Here is a 19,766-nt window from a genome sequence, read left to right as displayed (position 1 = left end):
AAATAAAATCTTTAAAAAATCTGGTGTTTACGTACTAATATCATTAAAGCTTGATTCACATTAAAAAGCACTGCACGCAAAACTCATACTTATCCAAAATGTTAAGTAGTATGTATAAAGGAAACATTCCAATTTGAGATAAAATTTTAAAGTTTATTCTGAAATCATGAGCTATTAAGAAATTAATTATCGAAGTACTTTACTATCAAGGCACTGAGAATAAATAGTCCACTCCTGCAGAATCTCACTATCAATAAGCATTAGTCAAACAGTTTCAAGTCCTAGATAACAGATAAACAAAAAGAGCTGATTGTTCTTTATAAAGTGGAAAAAAAGATATCTTATCTTATGGGTGGACTCTGGTTAGAAATTTTTGAAAACTATAAAAAAATGCACTTTTCAGCACCCCACCTCTTTTATGTTTCTTTATTTTATGTTTATGTTATGTTTATTTATGTTTCTTTTCTCTCCAAATTTAGTTCATACTGGAGATTTCACCAGCCTGAGAGTAAAAGAGCTCAGTACATTTCCTATGATGGCCTTATCTCCATACTTAAGAAAATGAGAAAAGCTTATCATAAGAACTTTAAATCTGCTATTTCTTAATAGTAGCATAACTATTCTTTAATTAATGAGCTTTTAAGGCATCCCATTAGAGTGGCCCAAATCTCTCCACAATAATAACTCAGTTGTGTTCTACTATATTAAAATGGCAAATACTGCATGTTAGTTCTGACAAACTGAGTATAACCAGTCCAGAACAGCAAAAGGAGATAATGAATATCAATAAACTCTTTCCCTACTCCTCCTTGTTGATACCATTTGTTGTGCTCCACCCTACTTTGTACCAGCAGCTGCAGGACAATCTGGCCACCACTGAAAACGACTTAACCAACGCTCCTTTTAGAGCATTATATTCTGTGAATCACCAGTGACTCAATATCCACGACAAATATGTACTTGGCACTATCTTTTCTAATCTCCCTCTAGTTGTTTTCTGCTACTACAGAGTTTGAAAAGCTAAGAATTATTCCCCAGGATCTCTTGCAACTGGGATTCTAAATGTGAATTAGGTTCAGCCAAGTAGAAGCTCTGATGTGCTTCTGATACAGAAAACAGAAAGTGAAGTGGGAGCCATTTCCCTGAAGTTTTGGCTATTCACAAGACAGACTACATAAATGTTGTGTTGTGTGTGTGCGTGCGCGCACACACACACATAATTCTCCAGCTTTTAGTCACTAACTGTTGAGTGCAAGGAAGCAGTTGCAGCTGTGAAACAGCAATATTGGCTTTCTAACACCTGGATCACAGATATGATGGTATGTTGTTTTGTTTGTGTTTGTTAAATTATACATAAAACTTATGATTTTAACCATTTTTAAGTAGACAGTTCATGGTATTGAGTTCATTCACATGAAGTGCAACCACCATCACCATCCACTTCCAGAACTTTTCATCATACTAAAAGAGACCTTTGTGTTCATTAAACAGTAACTCCCACCATCCCCTCTTCCCTCACCCTGCAACAACCACCAGTCTACTTTCTGTTTCTACAGATTAGGTTATACTAGGTAGCTCATATAAGTGGAATCATACAACATTCGTCTTTTTGTATCTGGCTTCTTTTCCTTAGCATAATGTCTCTGAGGTTTACCCATGTTGTAACGTGACCGAATTTCCTTCCTTTTTGAAGGTTGAATAGTATTTCATTGTTATGCATATATCACATTTTGTTGATCCACTCATCCATCAACAGACATGGGTTGCTTTCAACTTTCGGCTATACTGAATAACGCTCCTATAAAAGTGGGTGTACAAATATCTGTTAAAGTCCTATTTTCACTTCTTTTGGGTATATACCCAGAAGCAGAATTGCTGGGCCATTTGGTAATTCTGCTTACTTTTTTCAGGAAATCACCACAACATTCTGCAAAACAGCTGTACCATTTTACATTTCCACCAGCAATGTACGAGTGTTCCAGTTCTTCTATAGTCTTGCCAACACTTGCTCTTTTGTTTCTTTTTTAACAATAATCATCCTAGGATGTAAAGTGATAGCTCATTGTGGTTTGTTTGTTTCTTTGAAAGATCTTATTTATTTGTGAGAGAGAGAGAGCGCGAACGAGCACAAGCAGAGTGGCAGGTAGAGAGAGAAGCAGGCTCCCTGCCAAGCAAGACCCCTGATGTGGGACTCGATCCCACCACTCCGGGATTATGACCTGAGTGGAAGGCAGTCGATGAACCAACTGAGCCACCCAGGCATCCCTCATTGTGGTTTTTTCATCCGATTTCCATAATGATTGGTGATGTTGAGCATTTTTTTATGTGCTTAATCTGTATATCTTCTTTAGAGAAATGTCTATACATGTCCTTTGCCCATATATTTTTTAAATATTTTATTTATTTATTTAACAGACAGAGATCACAGGTAGGCAGAGAAGCAGGCGGAGAGAGAGAGGAAGGGAAGCAGGCTCCCTGTTGAGCAGAGAGCCGGATGCGGGGCTCCATCCCAGGACCCTGAGATCATGACCTGAGCCAAAGGCAGAGGCTTTAACCCCCTGAGCCACCCAGGCACCCCCTTTGCCCATTTTTGAATCGAGTTGTTTTTGTTGTTGAAATGGTATGTTCCTAAAACTAACAGTTCCACTCTGGCCTCCCAATTCTAATACCTTTGTTGACTGTGACAAAGGTAGCGCTTTTGGCACACCAGTTCAAATCTTGTTACAGAAGTCATTCCTAGCAGCCTAACCCGGAGACTGGAGTATTTTCTATCTCTTGCAACTGAAGGCTGACTGAATGCACCACTATGGGCCCTTCAGTCTTCCAAGTTATCATCCCTCAAAGCAAGTGAAGTACCCAAGGTTAAAGGCTTCAAGCTCTCTTCTAAGTTCCACATTTTTGCTCAATTCTAGGTAAGGCAGATAAATTTATGCTATTTCCTTTAATTTCCTGGGAAATTAATTAAGCAGGATATGGTTTCATTTGCTCTTTTCAGCAAATGCATATCCTCTTGCATTATCTTTGGAATTAATGACATGTTTTATTTCAATAAGCTGTATGACTTATTTTCTTCCTCAAACAAGCACACTGTGCCAGTGGAAAAAGACTAAGCAGTACAATGTTCCTTTAATAATATAAATACAGCAAAGACCCTGATCTGGCCATTTCATCTATTAAGTGGGCTCAATTCAATCAAGAATAAGAAAGTAGACAGGTGCCCCTTGGCTTCCAGTCAGCTGTAGGTCTCACAGAAGCACAGGGAAAATGAGGGCGCTGTGGACCCAGGTGTACCAGGCTGCCATTGGGGGTGGGGGTGGAATAAAGTAGACAAATAGCACACTACAAACTTAAGAAAGGGGGAGAAAAAGGAAAAAAGTATCTAGCACTTAGGGCAGCAGGGCAGCATAATACATTTTTATTTGCAAAGCTATTTTAATTTTATTTTTAGAGAAGATAGTAGGGATTATTAACACCATTACAAAGGCCTGTATAATTAGCACATAATAGGTTCCTAAACATTATTAAATAAATGTGAAAAAACAGTGGTGCTTGGGTGGCTCAGTCAGTTAAGAATCTGCCTTCAGCTAGGGTAATGATCCTGGGGTCCTTGGATCAGCAGGGAGCCTGCTTCTTCCTCTCCTTCTGCCCCTCTCCCTGCTCATGCTCGCGCGCGCGCTCTCTCTCTCTCTCTCCCAAATAAATAAAATTTATTTTTAAAATAATGTTTTTAATAACAAATAAATGTGAGAAAACAAAGTAGCAATCAAAATAACTCAATGCCCTAATGCCCCTCCAAAGAGAATTATTAAAAACAAAACAAAAACCCCTGCCTTTACACTATTATTTCATTCTTAAGCGTGTACTCTTGGGGCACCTGGCTGGCTCAGTCAGCAGGAGCTCGTGACTCTTGATCTCAGAATTGTGTTGGAGCCCCATGTTGGGTGTAGACATTGCTTAAAAATAAGATCTTTAAAAAAAGTATATTCTTAAATAGATTTTACATTTTCCCTTTATTGAAGCATGTTTTAAATTATACAATAATGTCTAACTACCAAGAGATAAACCCTATATACAATGGTTCTTTCAACCTGACTACACATTAGAGTAATCTGAACTTTAAAAACATGCCTGTTTCACTGCCCATGTCCCACCCTAGAACAACAGGATCAAAATCTCTGAGGGGACAGATCCTTGACATATGCATTTTTTAAAAGCTCCCCAATGATTCCCCAAGTGATTCTGAAGTACTATATTGGACCATCCAATCTAATTCTACTTGTTCTTCTATTTCTGTCTTGGCTAACATTTAATCTTCCACGTCCCTTCAGAGACATCTTATTTCATCCATTATATATGTTGATTTTGTGTTGAGTAGCTGTCTGATATTAAAATCTACATGATACAACTGAATAAAACAGTTAAACACATACACAGAACTGCCAGTAAAGAAGTATCATACCCTAGGGTTGACTGCTGATATGTATTAGAAAAACTGCATTTGTTTTACATTAAAAATAATTCTTTAGAGTCTGTTTATAATACCAAAATCTAATATCCAAGAAAACATAATTTTTATTATTTTTTAAAAGATTTATTTATTTGAGGAAGAGAGCCCAAAAAAGCCAATGAAGGAGCAGCAGAGGGAAAGAATCTTTAAGCAGACTCCTCGCTGAGCAGGGAGCTCCCAGAGCTTGATCTCATAACCCGTAAGATCATTACCTGAGCCAAAACCAAGAGACAGATGCTTAACCACTGAGCCATCCAGATGACCTGAAAATTTTTAATATTTTAAAATAAATGATCAAATTTATCCACAATTTATATATTTCTTTTTTTTTAAGGTTTTATTTATTTATTTGACAGACAAAGACAGAGATCACAAACAGGCAGAGAGGCAGGCAGAGAGAAAGGGGGAAGCAGGCTCCCTATTGAGCAGAGAGCCCGATGCAGGGCTCAGTCCCAGGCCCCTGAGATCATGACCTGAGCCAAAGGCAGAGGCTTAACCCACTGAGCCACTCAGGCACCCAATTTACATATTTCTGATAATTGTAAGAATAAGGAAATAAATAAGTCTTCAAAATATAGTAAGAATGTTAAAAAAAATCTGTAATAAATACTTTAAAATCTTTAAGTCCCCAGTAGGATTTAATAGCTTTATTTCCAACCTATCCTTTAGCTTTAAGGAAAAGCAGCATGATATGGTGAAGAACAGTGAATTGGCTGTCAAAATTCTTGGAGCTTAATTTCAGTTATATTAACACTTTAGGAGACTTAAAACAATCTAAACTATATGGCATCTAAATATCTTATCTGAAAAATGAGGAGGGAAAGAGCAAGCTAATAGAAGGAAACTAACATTTATGAACATCTATTACAGGTCAGACACTTTGCAGAGTTATTTCACATGTGATTTCATTTAATAATAATAACAACAATGATAATAATAGCAATAATAATTCCTGCTTGATCTTTGCTTAGTTGCTTTGGGAACTCTGCCTGACTGGACCTGTTTTATCTTTTATTTATTTTTTTTAAGACTTTATTTTTAAGCAATCTCTGTATCTTTATCCTAAATCACACATTTTATTTTTTTTTTTTAAGATTTTATTTATTTATTTGACAGAGAAAGATCACAGGTAGGTAGAGAGGCTGGCAGAGAGAGAGAGAGAGAGAGACGCAGGCTCGCCGCCGAACAGAGAGCCCGATGCGGGACTCGATCCCAGGACCCTGAGATTATGACCTGAGCCGAAGGCAGCGGCTCAACCCACCGAGCCACCTAGGCGCCCCTAAATCACACATTTTAAATTGTGACCTGTGCTCAATGCATTTTTCGGGAAAACAAGAGGCAATAATTAGATTAGCTAAAATCTTAAAACATTTACAAAGTGCCAGGAAATGTTCTAAGTGTTCTTACTTGTATGCTCAAATAATTCTCACAACCGTATAAAGCAGGTATTATTATCTTTCTCATTTTACAGATGACATAACTGAAGGAAATGGATTAAATAACTTGCCAAGATAAATGTGCCCTAGCAACTACCGCAAGTTTTCAATCCAGGCAATCTCATTTCAAAGTCCATGTTCTTACTCACTACACCACACCATCTCACATAAGCTGAAGGCTCTTGTACTTCTGTAGGGATTGAATCTCATAAATATTAAATATTTTCTAGTTATCAGCAGAGGAATTTGTCAAAGGTTTTCAGTTACATTACATAAAGATTACATAAATGAGATGCCTCATGATGAAAGCTTTTTTTCTTTTTTTGATGGAAGCTTTCTGAATCACAAATTTTGCATTGTTCAGTCTGAAACATTTACTGTCTGCTATATGCAGATGGCAGGTACTAAGGCATTGGGGATAGAGACAGTATTAAAATGCCCTCATGTTATGTTTGTTCGCCTATTAAATATTTATTGTGCACACTCCATTTGAAGGGTATTACACTAGGTAAATGGCACTTACATAGATGAATCTGAAACAGAACCTGCCCTCAATGATTTTAATCTAGAAAGGGATATTAAAGAAAGTTATTTTTTAAAAAAAGGTAAAATGAATTACAGCTGTTGTTCTTTATCTACATTAGCTCACTTAATCCATAAAACACTAACAAAGCAGTATACTTATGAAACATGTTTAAAAATTGGAAAGTTAATTAAGGAAGTTGGGAAAGGGAAATTATTTCCAGTGGTGAGATCAGAAGAGTTCTTGGAAGTGACATCTGAGCTGAGCCTTTGAGACATGAAACTGTGGATAGAGATGGAGAAATAAAAGTACACTAGTTGAGGTAAACTGCATGAGCAAGGCTATGAAAATAGAAAATGAGGGAGAACCACTAATAGTTCACAAGACATAAGGGAATACTGGGATAGCAGGTTTAAAATACAAACTGGGGGCTTTTGGGTGGCTCAGCTGGTTAAGCAACTGCCTTCAGCTCAGGTCATGATCCTGGAGTCCTGGGATCAAGTCCCATACCAGGCTTCCCCTCCTCTGCAGGGAGCCTGGAGGAAGCCTGCTTCTCCTTCTGCCCGCCACTGCCCCTACTTGCATGCTCTCTCTGTCAAACAAATAAATAAAATCTTTAAAAAAAAAAAAAGAAAGAAAGAAAATATAAATTGGGGCTAGATCATGGAAACCTTTAACTGTCAAGTTCAGGATATTCTATAGACAACAGGGAGCCACTAGAGATTTTTGAACAAGAGGATGACATAATGAGTGTGCTTTAAAGAGACTAATTGTCAGAAAAGTGTAAGACTGTGAGGACTGCAGCTAGCTTAAAGTATTTAACAGACTGACTGAAGGAAACAGCTTCTAAGAAACAGAGGCAAGAGGTGAAGGAAATATTATAGGAGATGAAAAAATGGCAGTGATTGCACTCTTCCTGACAAATACATTTTTAAAAGCAGCATATGTGGACTTCTGCTTGTGGGAAGACAAAGTAGATATACTTTTCCCTATTACTCCCTGGATAAACCACATACCTAAGAAGGGACCCATATCTAGAACATATAAAAAACTCCCAAAATTCAACAGTAAAAAACACAAAAATCCAAAGAAAAAAATGGGCAAAAGACATAAATAGGCTTGTCATCAAAGTGGATACATGAGGGACGCCTGGGAGGCTCAGTTAGTTAAGAGTCTGCCTTTGGCTCAGGTCATGATCCCTGGGATCAAGTTCCCCATTAAGCTCCCTGCTCAGTGCGGAGCCTACTTCTCCCTCTCCCTGCCTTCCCTTGCTTGTGTGCGCTCACATGTGCATGCTCTCTCTTGAACTGACAAATAAATAAATAAAATATTTTTAAAAAATGAAAGAGGATATATGAATGGCAGGGGGAAGTACCTGAGAAGATGTTCAGCATCAGAAGCTGCTAGGGAAATGAAAATTAAGACCATGGTGAGGTTTCACTACATACCTGTTGAACAGCTGAAAAAACTGTGCCAATATGGAATGCTACCAAGGATGCAGAGAAACTGGACCTCTCACATACTGCTGGGGGAAAGCAAAATTGTACAGCCATGCTGGATGATAGTTTGGCAATTTCTTTAAAAGCAGGATAGACTGGGAGCACTTGAGTGGCTCAGTCGTTAAGCGTCTGACTGCGGCTCAGGTCATGACCCATGGTCCTGGAATCTTCTTCTCCCTCTCCCTCTGCTGTGTTCTGTTTCTCAGTGTGTCTCTCAAATAAATAAATAAAATCTTAAAAAAAAAAAAAAAAAAAACCAGCACAGACTTCCCTTATAGCCTAGCAACTATACTCCTACTCCTGGGCCTAAGGTTCCTAAGGTTCACACAAAAACCTGTATACAAATGTCCCTACCTTCACTACTGTCATAACTGAAATGTGTATAAAATCAAAATATCTCACAATATGTGAAACTGTGGTACATCCACACCATAGAATATTACTCGGCAATAAAAATTAATAAACTATGGATACACATAATCAGTGGGTCTCAAGGACATTGTGCTAAATGAACAAAGTCAATCTCAAATTGTCACATAAGGTATGATTCCCTTTATAATATTCTCAAATGATAAAATTATACAGGCAGAGAACAGATTAGAGGTTGCCAAAAGTTAGAAAGAGTATGTATCTAGAGTGTAGAGGTTAACCCAAGGGAGATCCTTATAGTGATAGAATAATTCTACACGTTTAAAAAAAATTTTTAGGCTTTTTAAGTTTTTAAATTCATTTATTTAAGTAATCTCTACACCTGAGGTGGGACGCAAACTCAGAACCCGGAGATCAAGAGTCACATGCTCTTCCAACTGAACCAGCCACGCACCCTTCTATATTGTGACTGGTGCAATGGTTAAACAAATCTACTCATGATAAAATGACACAAACTATGGACACATTCTGAACCAATGTCAATTTCCTGATCTTGATACTATACTATAACTATGTAAGATATAACTAGTGAGGCAACTTGATAAGTGGGATCTCTGAGTACTATCTACACAATTTCCTATGAACCTAATTATTTTAAAATTAAACTTAAAAAAAAAACTAAAGGAGCAAAATGTCTTAAAAAATAGCACATGTAGCCTAGGTATATATCTTTAAATAAGTAAAATGTCAAACTATTAATAGTTACTCCTCCAGTGAACTCTTTCACTCTCTACCTTAAGTATTTCTAAAATTCCTAAATTTTATACAATGAGCATGTAATACTTGATAACCAAAGGGAAAAGACTCTTTTTTGGGGGAGGGGGGTAAGGATGCCAAAGACTCTTGAGAAAATGACAAGGGGTTACTTGGGTGGCTTGGTCAGTTGGGCATCTGCTTTCTGCATTGGTCATGATCCTGAAGTCCTGGGATGGAGCCCTGCACTGGGCTCCCTGCTCAGTTAGGAGTCTGCTTCTTCCTGTCCCTCCCCCTCTGCTCCCCCCCAACCCCCACTAATACACTCTCTCTCTTACTCTCTCAAATACATAAATAAAATCTTTTAAAAAACCCACAAAAACAGTATTACTTCTCATTGTTTAAAGCACACCACACAAATAGATATGAACAGAAAATTTAAAAACCAACTAAATTCAACTATTAACCCATGTATGCATACACACACTAAATAAAGGTAAAAAAACAGTGAGCCAACTAACAAGATCAAGAAGTCCAAAAGAACATCTGATTATAGACCCAGTTTGATCACCCATTAACAGTGTGACTTTAGAAAATGACTTAACCGGGCGCCTGGGTGGCTCAGTGGGTTAAGCCGCTGCCTTCAGCGCAGGTCATGATCTCAGGGTCCTGGGATCGAGTCCCGCATCGGGCTCTCTGCTCAGTGGGGAGCCTGCTTCCTCCTCTCTCTCTCTGCCTGCCTCTCTGCCTACTTGTGATCTCCCTCTGTCAAATAAATAAATAAAATCTTAAAAAAAAAAAAATGACTTAACAGACTTTATATGCGGGACTCGATCCCGGGACTATCCTAAAATCCAGGATCATGACTTTGAGAGCCACCAAGAGCCACCCAGGCGTCCCTAAATAAATAAAATCTTAAAAAAAAAAAAATGACTTAACCTTTATACTTTGAGACCAAGAGATTACAAACAGAAACTAATTAGAAATACTAAACATGGGCGCCTGGGTGGCTCAGCGGGTTAAGCCGCTGCCTTCGGCTCAGGTCATGATCTCAGGGTCCTGGGATCGAGTCCCGCATCGGGCTCTCTGCTCAGCAGGGAGCCTGCTTCCCTCTCTCTCTCTCTGCCTGCCTCTCTGTCTACTGTGATCTCTCTCTGTCAAATAAATAAATAAAACCTTTAAAAAAAAAAGAAATACTAAACATATGTTTTGTAAATCAGGATGACAGAATTAAAATGGTGGAACTGTGATCTGAAAGATCTAGTGTAATTCTTCAACTAAGCTGAAGGAACAAAGGCTTGAAAGTTTAATTTCGGACAGCTATTCTACAACAGAATTTGATATAAAACCCAGAAAGCATAGCATTTAAGAATGCTGGCTCTGGAATCAAACCGCCTAGGTTCAAATTGTGGATTTACCACTCACATCTATGTGACCTTGCATTAGTTACTTAATCTTCTTGGGCCTCAGTATTTTTAATCTGCAAAATGAAGAGAAGACTGGTTCTTACTCCATAGCCTTGTTAAGATTACATGGAATAATACATGTAATGCACTTGTAATAATGCTTATTAGCAAATACAAACTTCTCAGTAAACGTAAGGTGGTACTGCCATCCTCATCAACTCCCTTCCGCTAGCATTGCCCCAGGCCTGAAATTAAATCATTAGGATAGTCATCTATAATTAATAATCAAACCACTCAACTCTCGAAATCTTTGGGTTAATATGAAATAATTTTGAGTATTTGAAAACTGTAAAGTCTTATAAAAGTTTTGCTCAAGGTGGATTACCTTTTAGGGAAACAACTGTGTAGTTAAATAACATAAACCAAAAAACAAAATAACAATAGTGATTTCAGTTAATCAGAGTAGAATTCAACTCAACAGCAGTTCCTCATATAAAGACTTATTTAAGAACAAGTTTAACTTCGAGCCCCAGACTGGGTGTAAAGATTACTTAAAAATAAAATCTTAGGGATGCCTGGGTGGCTCAGTCAGTTAAGCGTCTGCCTTTGGCTTACATCATGATCCTAGGGTCCTGGGATCGAGTACTACATCAGGCTCTCTGCCTTTGGCATAGGTCATGATCCTGGGATCCTGGGATCAAGTCCCACATCAGGCTTCTTGCTCAGCAGGGGGGCGTGCTTCTCCTTCTGACTGCGGCTCCCCCGTTTATGCGCTCTCTGACAAATAAAATCTTTTAAAAAATAAATAAATAAAATCTTTAAAAAGTACTCTATACTTTAACAATCTGGGAAGAAACTGGGAAAATCTCCTAAAGTGACAGGTTCTAGTAACTGGAAAGACACAAACTATCCTGCTGGTTTTAATTATGCAAACACATAAAAGACCAAAATGGTTTCTAGTTTATCATTATGCAATCTTTACAATACAAATCATACATCAACAGGGGCACGCAGGTGGCTCAGCTGGTTAAGTGTCCAACTCTTAATTTCAGCTCAGATCTCAGGGCCATGGGATCAAGTCCCTCCTGCACTCAGTGCTCAGTGAAGAGTCTGCTTGAGATTTTCTCTCTCCCCTTGCCTCTGCCCCCCTGTGCACACACAACTGCTCTAAATTAAATAAATCTTAAAAAAAAAAAAAAAACAACAACACACAAAGGATATATCAGCAAAATGAAAACTTTATTTTCTGTGTGTCTTATAGAACCAATGTCTAGGTTCATATACTGACAGTGATTTAAATATGCTGGATTTTCCTTGCAGTTTCACTTGATCATGTATATTCTAAAATACTAGAGTATAGTTTGAAGCAATTGTCTTCTTTAAAAACCATACTTGGGGGCACCTGGGTGGCTCAGTGGGTTAAAGCCTCTGCTTTCGGCTCAGATCATGGTCCCAGGGTCCTGGGATCAAGCCCTGCATCGGGCTCTCTGCTCAGGGGGGAGCCTGCTTCCCTCTCTCTCTATCTGCCTCTCTGCTTATGTGTGATCTCTGTCTGTCAAATAAATAAAATCTTAAAATAAATCAATAAATAAATAAATAAAAACCATACTTGTCTTTAAAAATCATACATTAAAGTGCCCCTAAAGGAATTTAGAACAATGGATGAAACTTGATTCATAAATACAAATGTGCTGTTTTTTAAAGTTATTACTGATTGCATACACAATAAAATTTTTATGTATTTTTTTTTAAAGATTTTATTTTTTGGGGGGTAGAGAGCACAAGTCTGGGGAGCGGCAGAGGGACAAGCAGCCTCCTCACTCTGAGTGTGGAGCCCAATGTGGGGCCAATCCCAGGAACCAGAGATCATGAAGTCAGATGCTTAACCGAATGAGCCACCCAGGCACCCCTACAATATAATTTTTTAGTGATGTATAAAACCTAAAAAATAATATCTGTATCTCAAGAGAAAAAAAAGGGGAAGAAATTTTTTAAAATTATATGAAGTTAATGTTAATATATTCCCCTTTAGGCAACTATACATTATAGTTCAAATTACACTAAAATAAAGTCTAAATTTACCTAATAAAGCTTAATTATTGTGCACACAATAGAGACAAATCATACCAGTCTACAGATCCATAAACCAGAGCATAAAATTAATTTTTATGAAAGTAGAAAGCCTAAATTATAACGTAGAAGGATGAAGTTTACTTTGGGCATTAAGCTCTGCAGTTTGTTAGTATTTAGGACTATGCAGCTTTTTTTTTCTAATCTCATTTTTATTTTTTTAATTCTAAATTAAAATCTTTCTGTTAAACACAAAACTATTATTTTCTTTATATTTATAAAAAATAGTTTACTTTTCTTAATAAGCACAGAGCATTGTTTCCAAAACATCTATGAAATCTTCTATAATTACAAGATGATTACAAAGACCTAGAACCAATTTCTACCATCAATTTTTGAAACTCTAGCAGTGATTCTCTACTGTTTTATTATGTTCCACTGTAAAGCAGTAGAGTTTAGGGCAGCACATTTGAAGAAATCCTGTACTTCAGTTCTCACATATTTTTTTGCTGCCTCGGCCATGCACTCTTAGATACTATTAAAAAAAAAAAAAAAAAGTTGTCATATATACCAAAGAACACACAACTTTTTCTGCCTTTAGACTAAGACTTCCACTAGCAGGTTGCACCAAATTCTATACCACATCCAGAACGTCACAGCTCAGCGAGTAAGAATCTAACAGGTAACACTGTCCAGTTTAAATCCTCACTTACAGTAAAAGTTTTTACGCAATGATGAAAATTTAGTAGTAAACGTGATGATGGGTTCTTGATCTGGCTGCATGTCAGTACAAAGAAATACACCAGCAAAGAAGCATATAAAATTCTAACTCTTATTCTAATCACTAAAATGATACTTAGAGGGGCACCTGGGTGGCTCAATGGGTTAAGCTTCCGCCTTCAGCTCAGGTCAGGATCCCAGGGTCCAGGGATTGAGCCCCACATCGGGCTCTCTGCTTACCAGGTAGCCTCCTTCCCCCTTTCTCTGCCTACCTCCCTGCCTACTTGTGATATCTCTCTCTCTCTCTGTAAAATAAATAAATTAAAATAAATAAATAAATAAAATCTTTTAAAAAATTTTAAAATGGTATTTAGAAAGGCTAGTGGTCTGAGATATTTATTAGTAAAATCTTTATTTTTAAATATGCTACACCTCCAAATCAAATCAGCATAATGGAAAATTAGAAACTAGCTCAAGGTTTCAAAATCTATTATAATATTGCAAAAATATATTGGACTTGAACCCCAAATTTAATGTATGGTTTTGGCAAGCTTTAGTTTTATGACAATATTGTACTGATGAAATTGACATCAATTTAGTCTCAAAGTTCCAAACTAAAACCAATTTGCAGGCATTTTCAGTAACTCAGTGATACAGTTTCACTTATAAGAAGACCTTATAGTAGAATTCATGGTTCTCATTTCTTATCTCCTACTAGAATGTCCTACCTGTCAAGAATTTTAAGAGAGCAAAGGGTCAAGATAATAGATATATTACTGCCTCTCTTGACACTGCCACAATTCAAATGCTTAATTAAACCGACAATATAAATTTGAGACAAATATAAATATAGGTCACTGACTTCAAAACACGCCTTTGAGGTACATATGATAAAAACCATTCTATGGTGAAACACTGCAATTAAACTACTGTAACCAAGCTTTCCCAGTTTCTACTATCCTAAGCAAGAGCCAAGAGAGATTCATGTAACATTCCATACTGAAATCATTTTATCACTGGGAGGACCCAGTGTGCAGTAAAGTAACAGAACATTTCAACAGAGAGACATGAAGTCTAGAGTTAGCTAGTAGGGGTCAGGCTTAAGATTCAGTGATGATGGTGCTGTGTATCTGGGGGGAGGAACACGGACACAACAAGCCTGTCACAAATCCATACCCCATACTCAAACGACAAATTATGAACCAGTGACAGAGGCATCATGTAAACACTGACTAGATCTCCAAGCGAGTCTGGTTCACGCTCTCCAATTTTTGTTAACTTCTGGATTTCTCAAAGCTAAGAGGACAGTAAGACCTAAAGTAAGAATTACTATTAACATCATGTATTACATTAGGGCTGTAGGTAAGAACTTTCAAAGAATATCTAATTAACATGGTCATTTTTTTTTAACCCAAGTTCACATTTCTTTTCTTTTCTTTAACATGGACATTTTTATAAGACAAAATGACAATATTCATTAGAACATCAGTGATAGAAAAACTTCTCAAAAACAATGTTCAAATTTCAATTCTCAAAAAAAGCCATAAAAATGTCTCTAAATCAGCTATGGCAAAGTTTTGAAAAAGCAGTGAAAATTTGATGGTTAACAAAAAAAGAATATTTACAAGTAGCTGTGCACTGTGAATTAAAGTCTTTACAAAATGGAAAGTACTACTGAAATAAAAACTGATTTATCTAAGTATATCTGCACGTTCTGCCATTGTGGTCATGATGGCTTCTCCTTGTCTAGGGAAATTGCTCAAGCATGAAACGGAATTTTTTTTACAACTAAGTGTGAGAACTGTCAAAGGGAAACAAAAATAACTATTAGGCATGCTAATCTATTAATTGCACAACTCCATTTAATGGTTTAATTTCATAGTAATATTAAGATGTAACCTTAATAGAGAGTTCTATTTCAGTTCAACTCCATAAATTTTTAATTGCTTTTATTTAATTTATTTGTTTATTTGAGAGAGAATGAGAGAAACAGAGAGAGCATGAGAGGGGGGAGGGTGGGAGGCAGAAGCAGAAGCAGACTCCCCACTAAGCAGGGGCCCGATGTGATGCAGGATTCGATCCCGGGACTCCAGGATCATGACCTGAGTTGAAGGTAGTTGCTTAACCAACTGAGCCACTCACGTTCTGGCTGACTTTTATTTAGAGCTAAGTATGAAGACATAGTCTTTTTTTTTTTTTTTAAGATTTTTTTTTTTTATTTGTTTATTTGACAGAGAGAGATCACAAGTAGGCAGAGAGGCAGGCAGAGAGAGAGAGAGAGAGGAGGAAGCAGGCTCCCTGCTAAGCAGAGAGCCCGATGCTGGACTCGATCCCAGGACCCTGAGATCATGACCCGAGCTGAAGGCAGCGGCCTAACCCACTGAGCCACCCAGGCGCCCTGAAGACATAGTCTTTAGAGAGTCTCAGTCTGGTGTCCTTAAGCAGAAACATAAACAATAGTAATATTATGTAACTTCCAGCTAAAGATCATTTGTATTAAGTTGAAGAAAAGGGAGTTTAATCTTTTGACAACAGTTAATGAAAAGAGAATTTATCTTTCCTTTCAAGAAATAATTACCAGTCCCCTGAGCATCTGAATATAGGACACAGTCTATACACATTAACTAATATTTGAAAGTTTTTGCAATGAGTACATTTTCCCTGCATGAAGATTAAACAGTAAATACCCATTTAGAGAAGAAACACTTGATTAAAAGTTTGTTTTGAAATGGCCAACAAATTTGCAAAATGTATAACCAAATAAAAAGTTGTAAAAGTAATCTTATAAAACACAGATCAAGTTAAAGACTTCCTGAAGCCATGTTATAATTTAACAATTACAAAAGGAAATTAACTTTTTTTCTACTAAAGTGAATATAAATATTGCAATCATCATTTTTCTGGCACAATTACTGTTTTGGTACTACGTCTTCCACAAAAACTATCTATGTAGGGGCGGCGCCTGGGTGGCTCAGTGGGTTAAGTCTCTGCCTTTGGCTCAGGTCATGATCTCAGGGTCCTGGGATCGTGCCCCACATCTGGCTCTCTGCTCAGCAGGAAGCCTGCTTCCCACCTCCCCCACATCCTCCCCACCCTACTTGTGATCTGTCAAATAAATAAATAAAATCTTTAAAAAAAAATTAAAAGTATCTATGTACCCACCTATCCCAGTTCTGTTTGCTGCCTACTACAGCATCCTCTATTCTTATTTTTCTAGATCTCTATTTAAAATATTCACACAGTATATGCAAAGTTGCATTAATATTGGTTCTGCAAATTTGTCAGAAGTACCCCTCCAATTTTCAAGAGACCCCAATCCTGGAGTTATGAATGAGAGAAGAGCTGGTACACCTGGACTGTGGTGATTTCACATAGACAGCTGACTCTTGAACACCAGGGTTTGAATTGTATGGGTCCACTTGTATGCATTTTTTTTTTCAATAAATGCAGTACAGTCCTGTAAACTTATTTTCTCTTCCATATGATTTTCTTAACATCTTCTTTGCTGGTAGGTTACTTTATTATAAGAATATAAAACATAATACACATAACATATAAACTATGTTAACTGTTTATGTTATCAGTAAGGCTCCTGGTCAACAGGCTATTAGCCAAGTTTCTGAAGAGTCTAAAGTTAAAAGGGATTACGACTGCATGCTTCTAAACCCCTGTTGTTCAAGGGCTAACTCTTTTAACCCAGACACCTGCACTGACCATATTTTTACCCTGTAGTAAATGTGTCAACTCTAGTTGGCAAAGTGTAACCAGTCAATACGGAGTATCTGTAAACCCTAAGTGTCCAAATTCTTGTTTTGATTTTTTTTAATTTAAAGGTAGCGTATTAAATCTTTTCTTTCTTAAAGATCTAACTTAAAGTAAACTTTAAGAAAACAAAACAAAACAAAAGAAAAGAAAAACCCACACCACTACTGTTAGAAGAAACCCAAATGGTATCTTTATTGTCAGAATCACCCCTTTCACTATCTTTTCCGAACATCACTTCCTTTTTACTACTTCCCCCAGCCGTTCCGGCAAATCAGTGTTCAACACCGCCCCAGATTCTTAAAAGGATCCACTGTCCACAAACGAGAAAGCCCCACAATCCAAGCGTATTACCCTAGCGATCTTCGGCGCTTTCAGAGACACCTGTGAAAATGCCAAAGCCTTGAATTAGATCCCCAAGGGCTCCTTTTCTTTCCTGACCCCATTTCTCTTTTTCTGGCCCTTCAGGTCAGACGACTTCCTATCCGACAGCCCCTCCCTCTTCCAATCAAACCTAAATCCTTCTGATTAGCAAGCCAACCCACCCACCCTGAGGTCAGCCACCTCGTCTGTCACAACCCCGTCCCGTCTCCCTCGCCAAGCTGTAATAACCCACCTGGTGGCTCCCGATCCCTCGCCCCCAAGGCCAAATCCCAGAGCATCCCTTCCTCCGGCCCCGCATTCCCGCGGGAGCCCTTGAATCGGCTTCCCCCACTACTCGGCTTCCCAAACCCTCCAAGCCCTTGCCTCTTCAAAGCCACCCCTCCCTCAGGTCTTCCACTACCCTCGCTCCTCAGTCTCCAGCCATCGTCAACCCCCTCAAGGCCCTCGGCTCAACAGCCTCCATTTTCCACAGATTCCATTTTAGAGCAGACCCTCCCGGGTCCCTCAACCGTCTCCTGTGGCCCCTTCGGACCCCAGTCCTCGGCAGCCCGGCTCCGCCCCTGACTCCCAACTCATCCTCCGCGGCGGGCGCCCCGCAAACTCCCCTCTCCTCAGGCATTGCTTCCGCTCACCTCCGCGGTGCGAGTCGGGATCCCCTGACCCACCTCCGAGTCGGCGTCCGAATCGCCGTCGGAGTCCCGGGCCCTCCGGGCCTCGCGGGAGTGAAGCGCCTCGAGCGGCGGAGGCGGAGCCCGGGGCGGTGAGCTAGAGTGGAGGCGGGGGCGGTGGCGGCTGCGCGCAGGCATCACTTCGGCTAGTCTTCTGCCTCTCCCGCAGCCGCTGGAGTCCGAACCGGAACTGCTTCGGGAGGAGGAGCCCTACGGGCGTGAGGCGGGGCCCTACGGGCGGGGGCGGGGCCCAAACCGGAAGGGTCGCGGGATTCAAGATGGGCGAGGGAAGCAAAACCGCAGCAAAGAAGCCCGAGAGCGCATGCGTCAGTCCCAAGGCCAAAGTGGGAGAATGTAAGGGGTTGGTGAAGGAGCGGGGGCGCTTATGAGATTAGTAGATGAAGTTTGGGAGCAAGAAGAGCTTGCCTAATTCCTTTGGAGGGAGCCAGCATCTCCCCAAGTGTCAGCATCCAGTGATCATTGATACTATTTATTGCCCCTTTACTTTCTGACAGTCCTTATACCACATGCCAGATAAATCTCACTTAAAATCTTTGTGCCAGCTCTGCAGGGTGTTAAAACACAGAGGGGCTGGGGCACCTGGGTGGCTCAGTGGATCTCTGCCTTCAGCTCAGGTCATGATCTCAGGGTCCTGGGATCGAGTCCTGCATGGGGCTCTCTTCTCAGCAGGGAGCCTGCTTCCCCCTCTTTCTGCCTGCTTGTGATCTCTGTCAAATAAATAAATAAAATCTTTTTTTTTTTTAAAGATTTTATTTATTTATTTGACAGAGAGAAATCACAAGTAGATGGAGAGGCAGGCAGAGAGAGAGAGGGAGGAGGAAGCAGGCTCCCTGCTGAGCAGAGAGCCTGATGCGGGACTTGATCCCAGGACCCTGAGATCATGACCTGAGCCGAAGGCAGCGGCTTAACCCACTGAGCCACCCAGGTGCCCAAATAAATAAAATCTTAAAAAAAAAAAAACAGAGGGGCTGAGCAACCCATTTGAGGTACTGCAATTAATATGTTCTAAAGCCAGTATTCCTACTTAAATCTGTCTACCTTCGCAACCTGTGCTCCTCTTCATTATCGGAAAGTCCCTAACCCAGGCCTAGAATTGACATAAGCCAAATCCCAAACCACCTGTGACCTGGGCTCCAACCCCTCCTTGACCTTCTTTCTTATCAAGTGCAGAGCAGACTTTGGTGGCTCTGAAGGGGTGGAGACAGGTTCTAGGGTGAACATGACTGCATACTTCTCCCACGGGATCCCCTGGTGTAGCCTTTACCCTCAAGCTGGGCTCAAGACCAGGGGCGGCTGGAAGCCTTCCCACTGCAGCCCATATGCCTTCCATCCCGTCAGGGCCTTCACCAAGTCACCTGAGAGCAGGCACGTTTTCTTACCGCTTCTGCCGGTAACTGGCTCTGACAAAAGGCCAGATATATAGACCTTTCGCAGTTTCTTTTGTGGGGACAAAAGCCCTTGTAAGCAGGAGAATCTCCCTCCCACCCGAAAAATGTTTCTGATGACAGCCCCTTTGGCTCCTCAGGTTTAAGGCAGCATTCACTTCCCTTCTTCCCACTTTGATATACACGGCCCATTTCAGCCTTCTCTTTTGAGAAATCTTTTCATTATAGAACCATTGTTCAAACCTTCCCCCACAAACCCCGTG

General features: G+C 39.5%; 1 protein-coding gene across 9 annotated transcripts in view; it reads right to left on the bottom strand.

Moving 5' to 3' along the window:
* Nucleotides 1–18,312, bottom strand: part of SAMD8 (sterile alpha motif domain containing 8) — a 50,632-nt gene extending 32,320 nt beyond the window's left edge. For 3 of the 9 annotated variants that reach the window (XM_045083518.1, XM_013044309.2, XM_045083519.1), the window contains exons 1-2: nt 18,062–18,311; nt 17,400–17,429 (exon numbers count right to left, since the gene is read on the bottom strand). In XM_045083518.1, coding sequence (XP_044939453.1) covers nt 17,400–17,429; nt 18,062–18,235 — 204 coding nt within the window. In that variant the 5' untranslated portion in view covers nt 18,236–18,311. Of the gene's footprint in view, nt 1–17,399; nt 17,430–18,061 lie in introns of all 9 variants that reach the window. The other 6 variants (XM_013044308.2, XM_013044305.2, XM_045083517.1 and 3 more) reach the window with 6 other exon arrangements.
* Nucleotides 18,313–19,766: the final 1,454 nt, after the last annotated feature.

This window comes from Mustela putorius, unplaced genomic scaffold (genome assembly GCF_011764305.1).
Source record: "Mustela putorius furo isolate JIRA1106 unplaced genomic scaffold, ASM1176430v1.1 tig00000698_pilon_pilon_pilon, whole genome shotgun sequence".
In the NCBI taxonomy this organism is placed as follows: domain Eukaryota; kingdom Metazoa; phylum Chordata; class Mammalia; order Carnivora; family Mustelidae; genus Mustela; species Mustela putorius.
The sequence above is the reverse complement of the archived record's forward strand: the minus strand, read 5'-3'. Positions and strand labels throughout refer to the sequence as shown.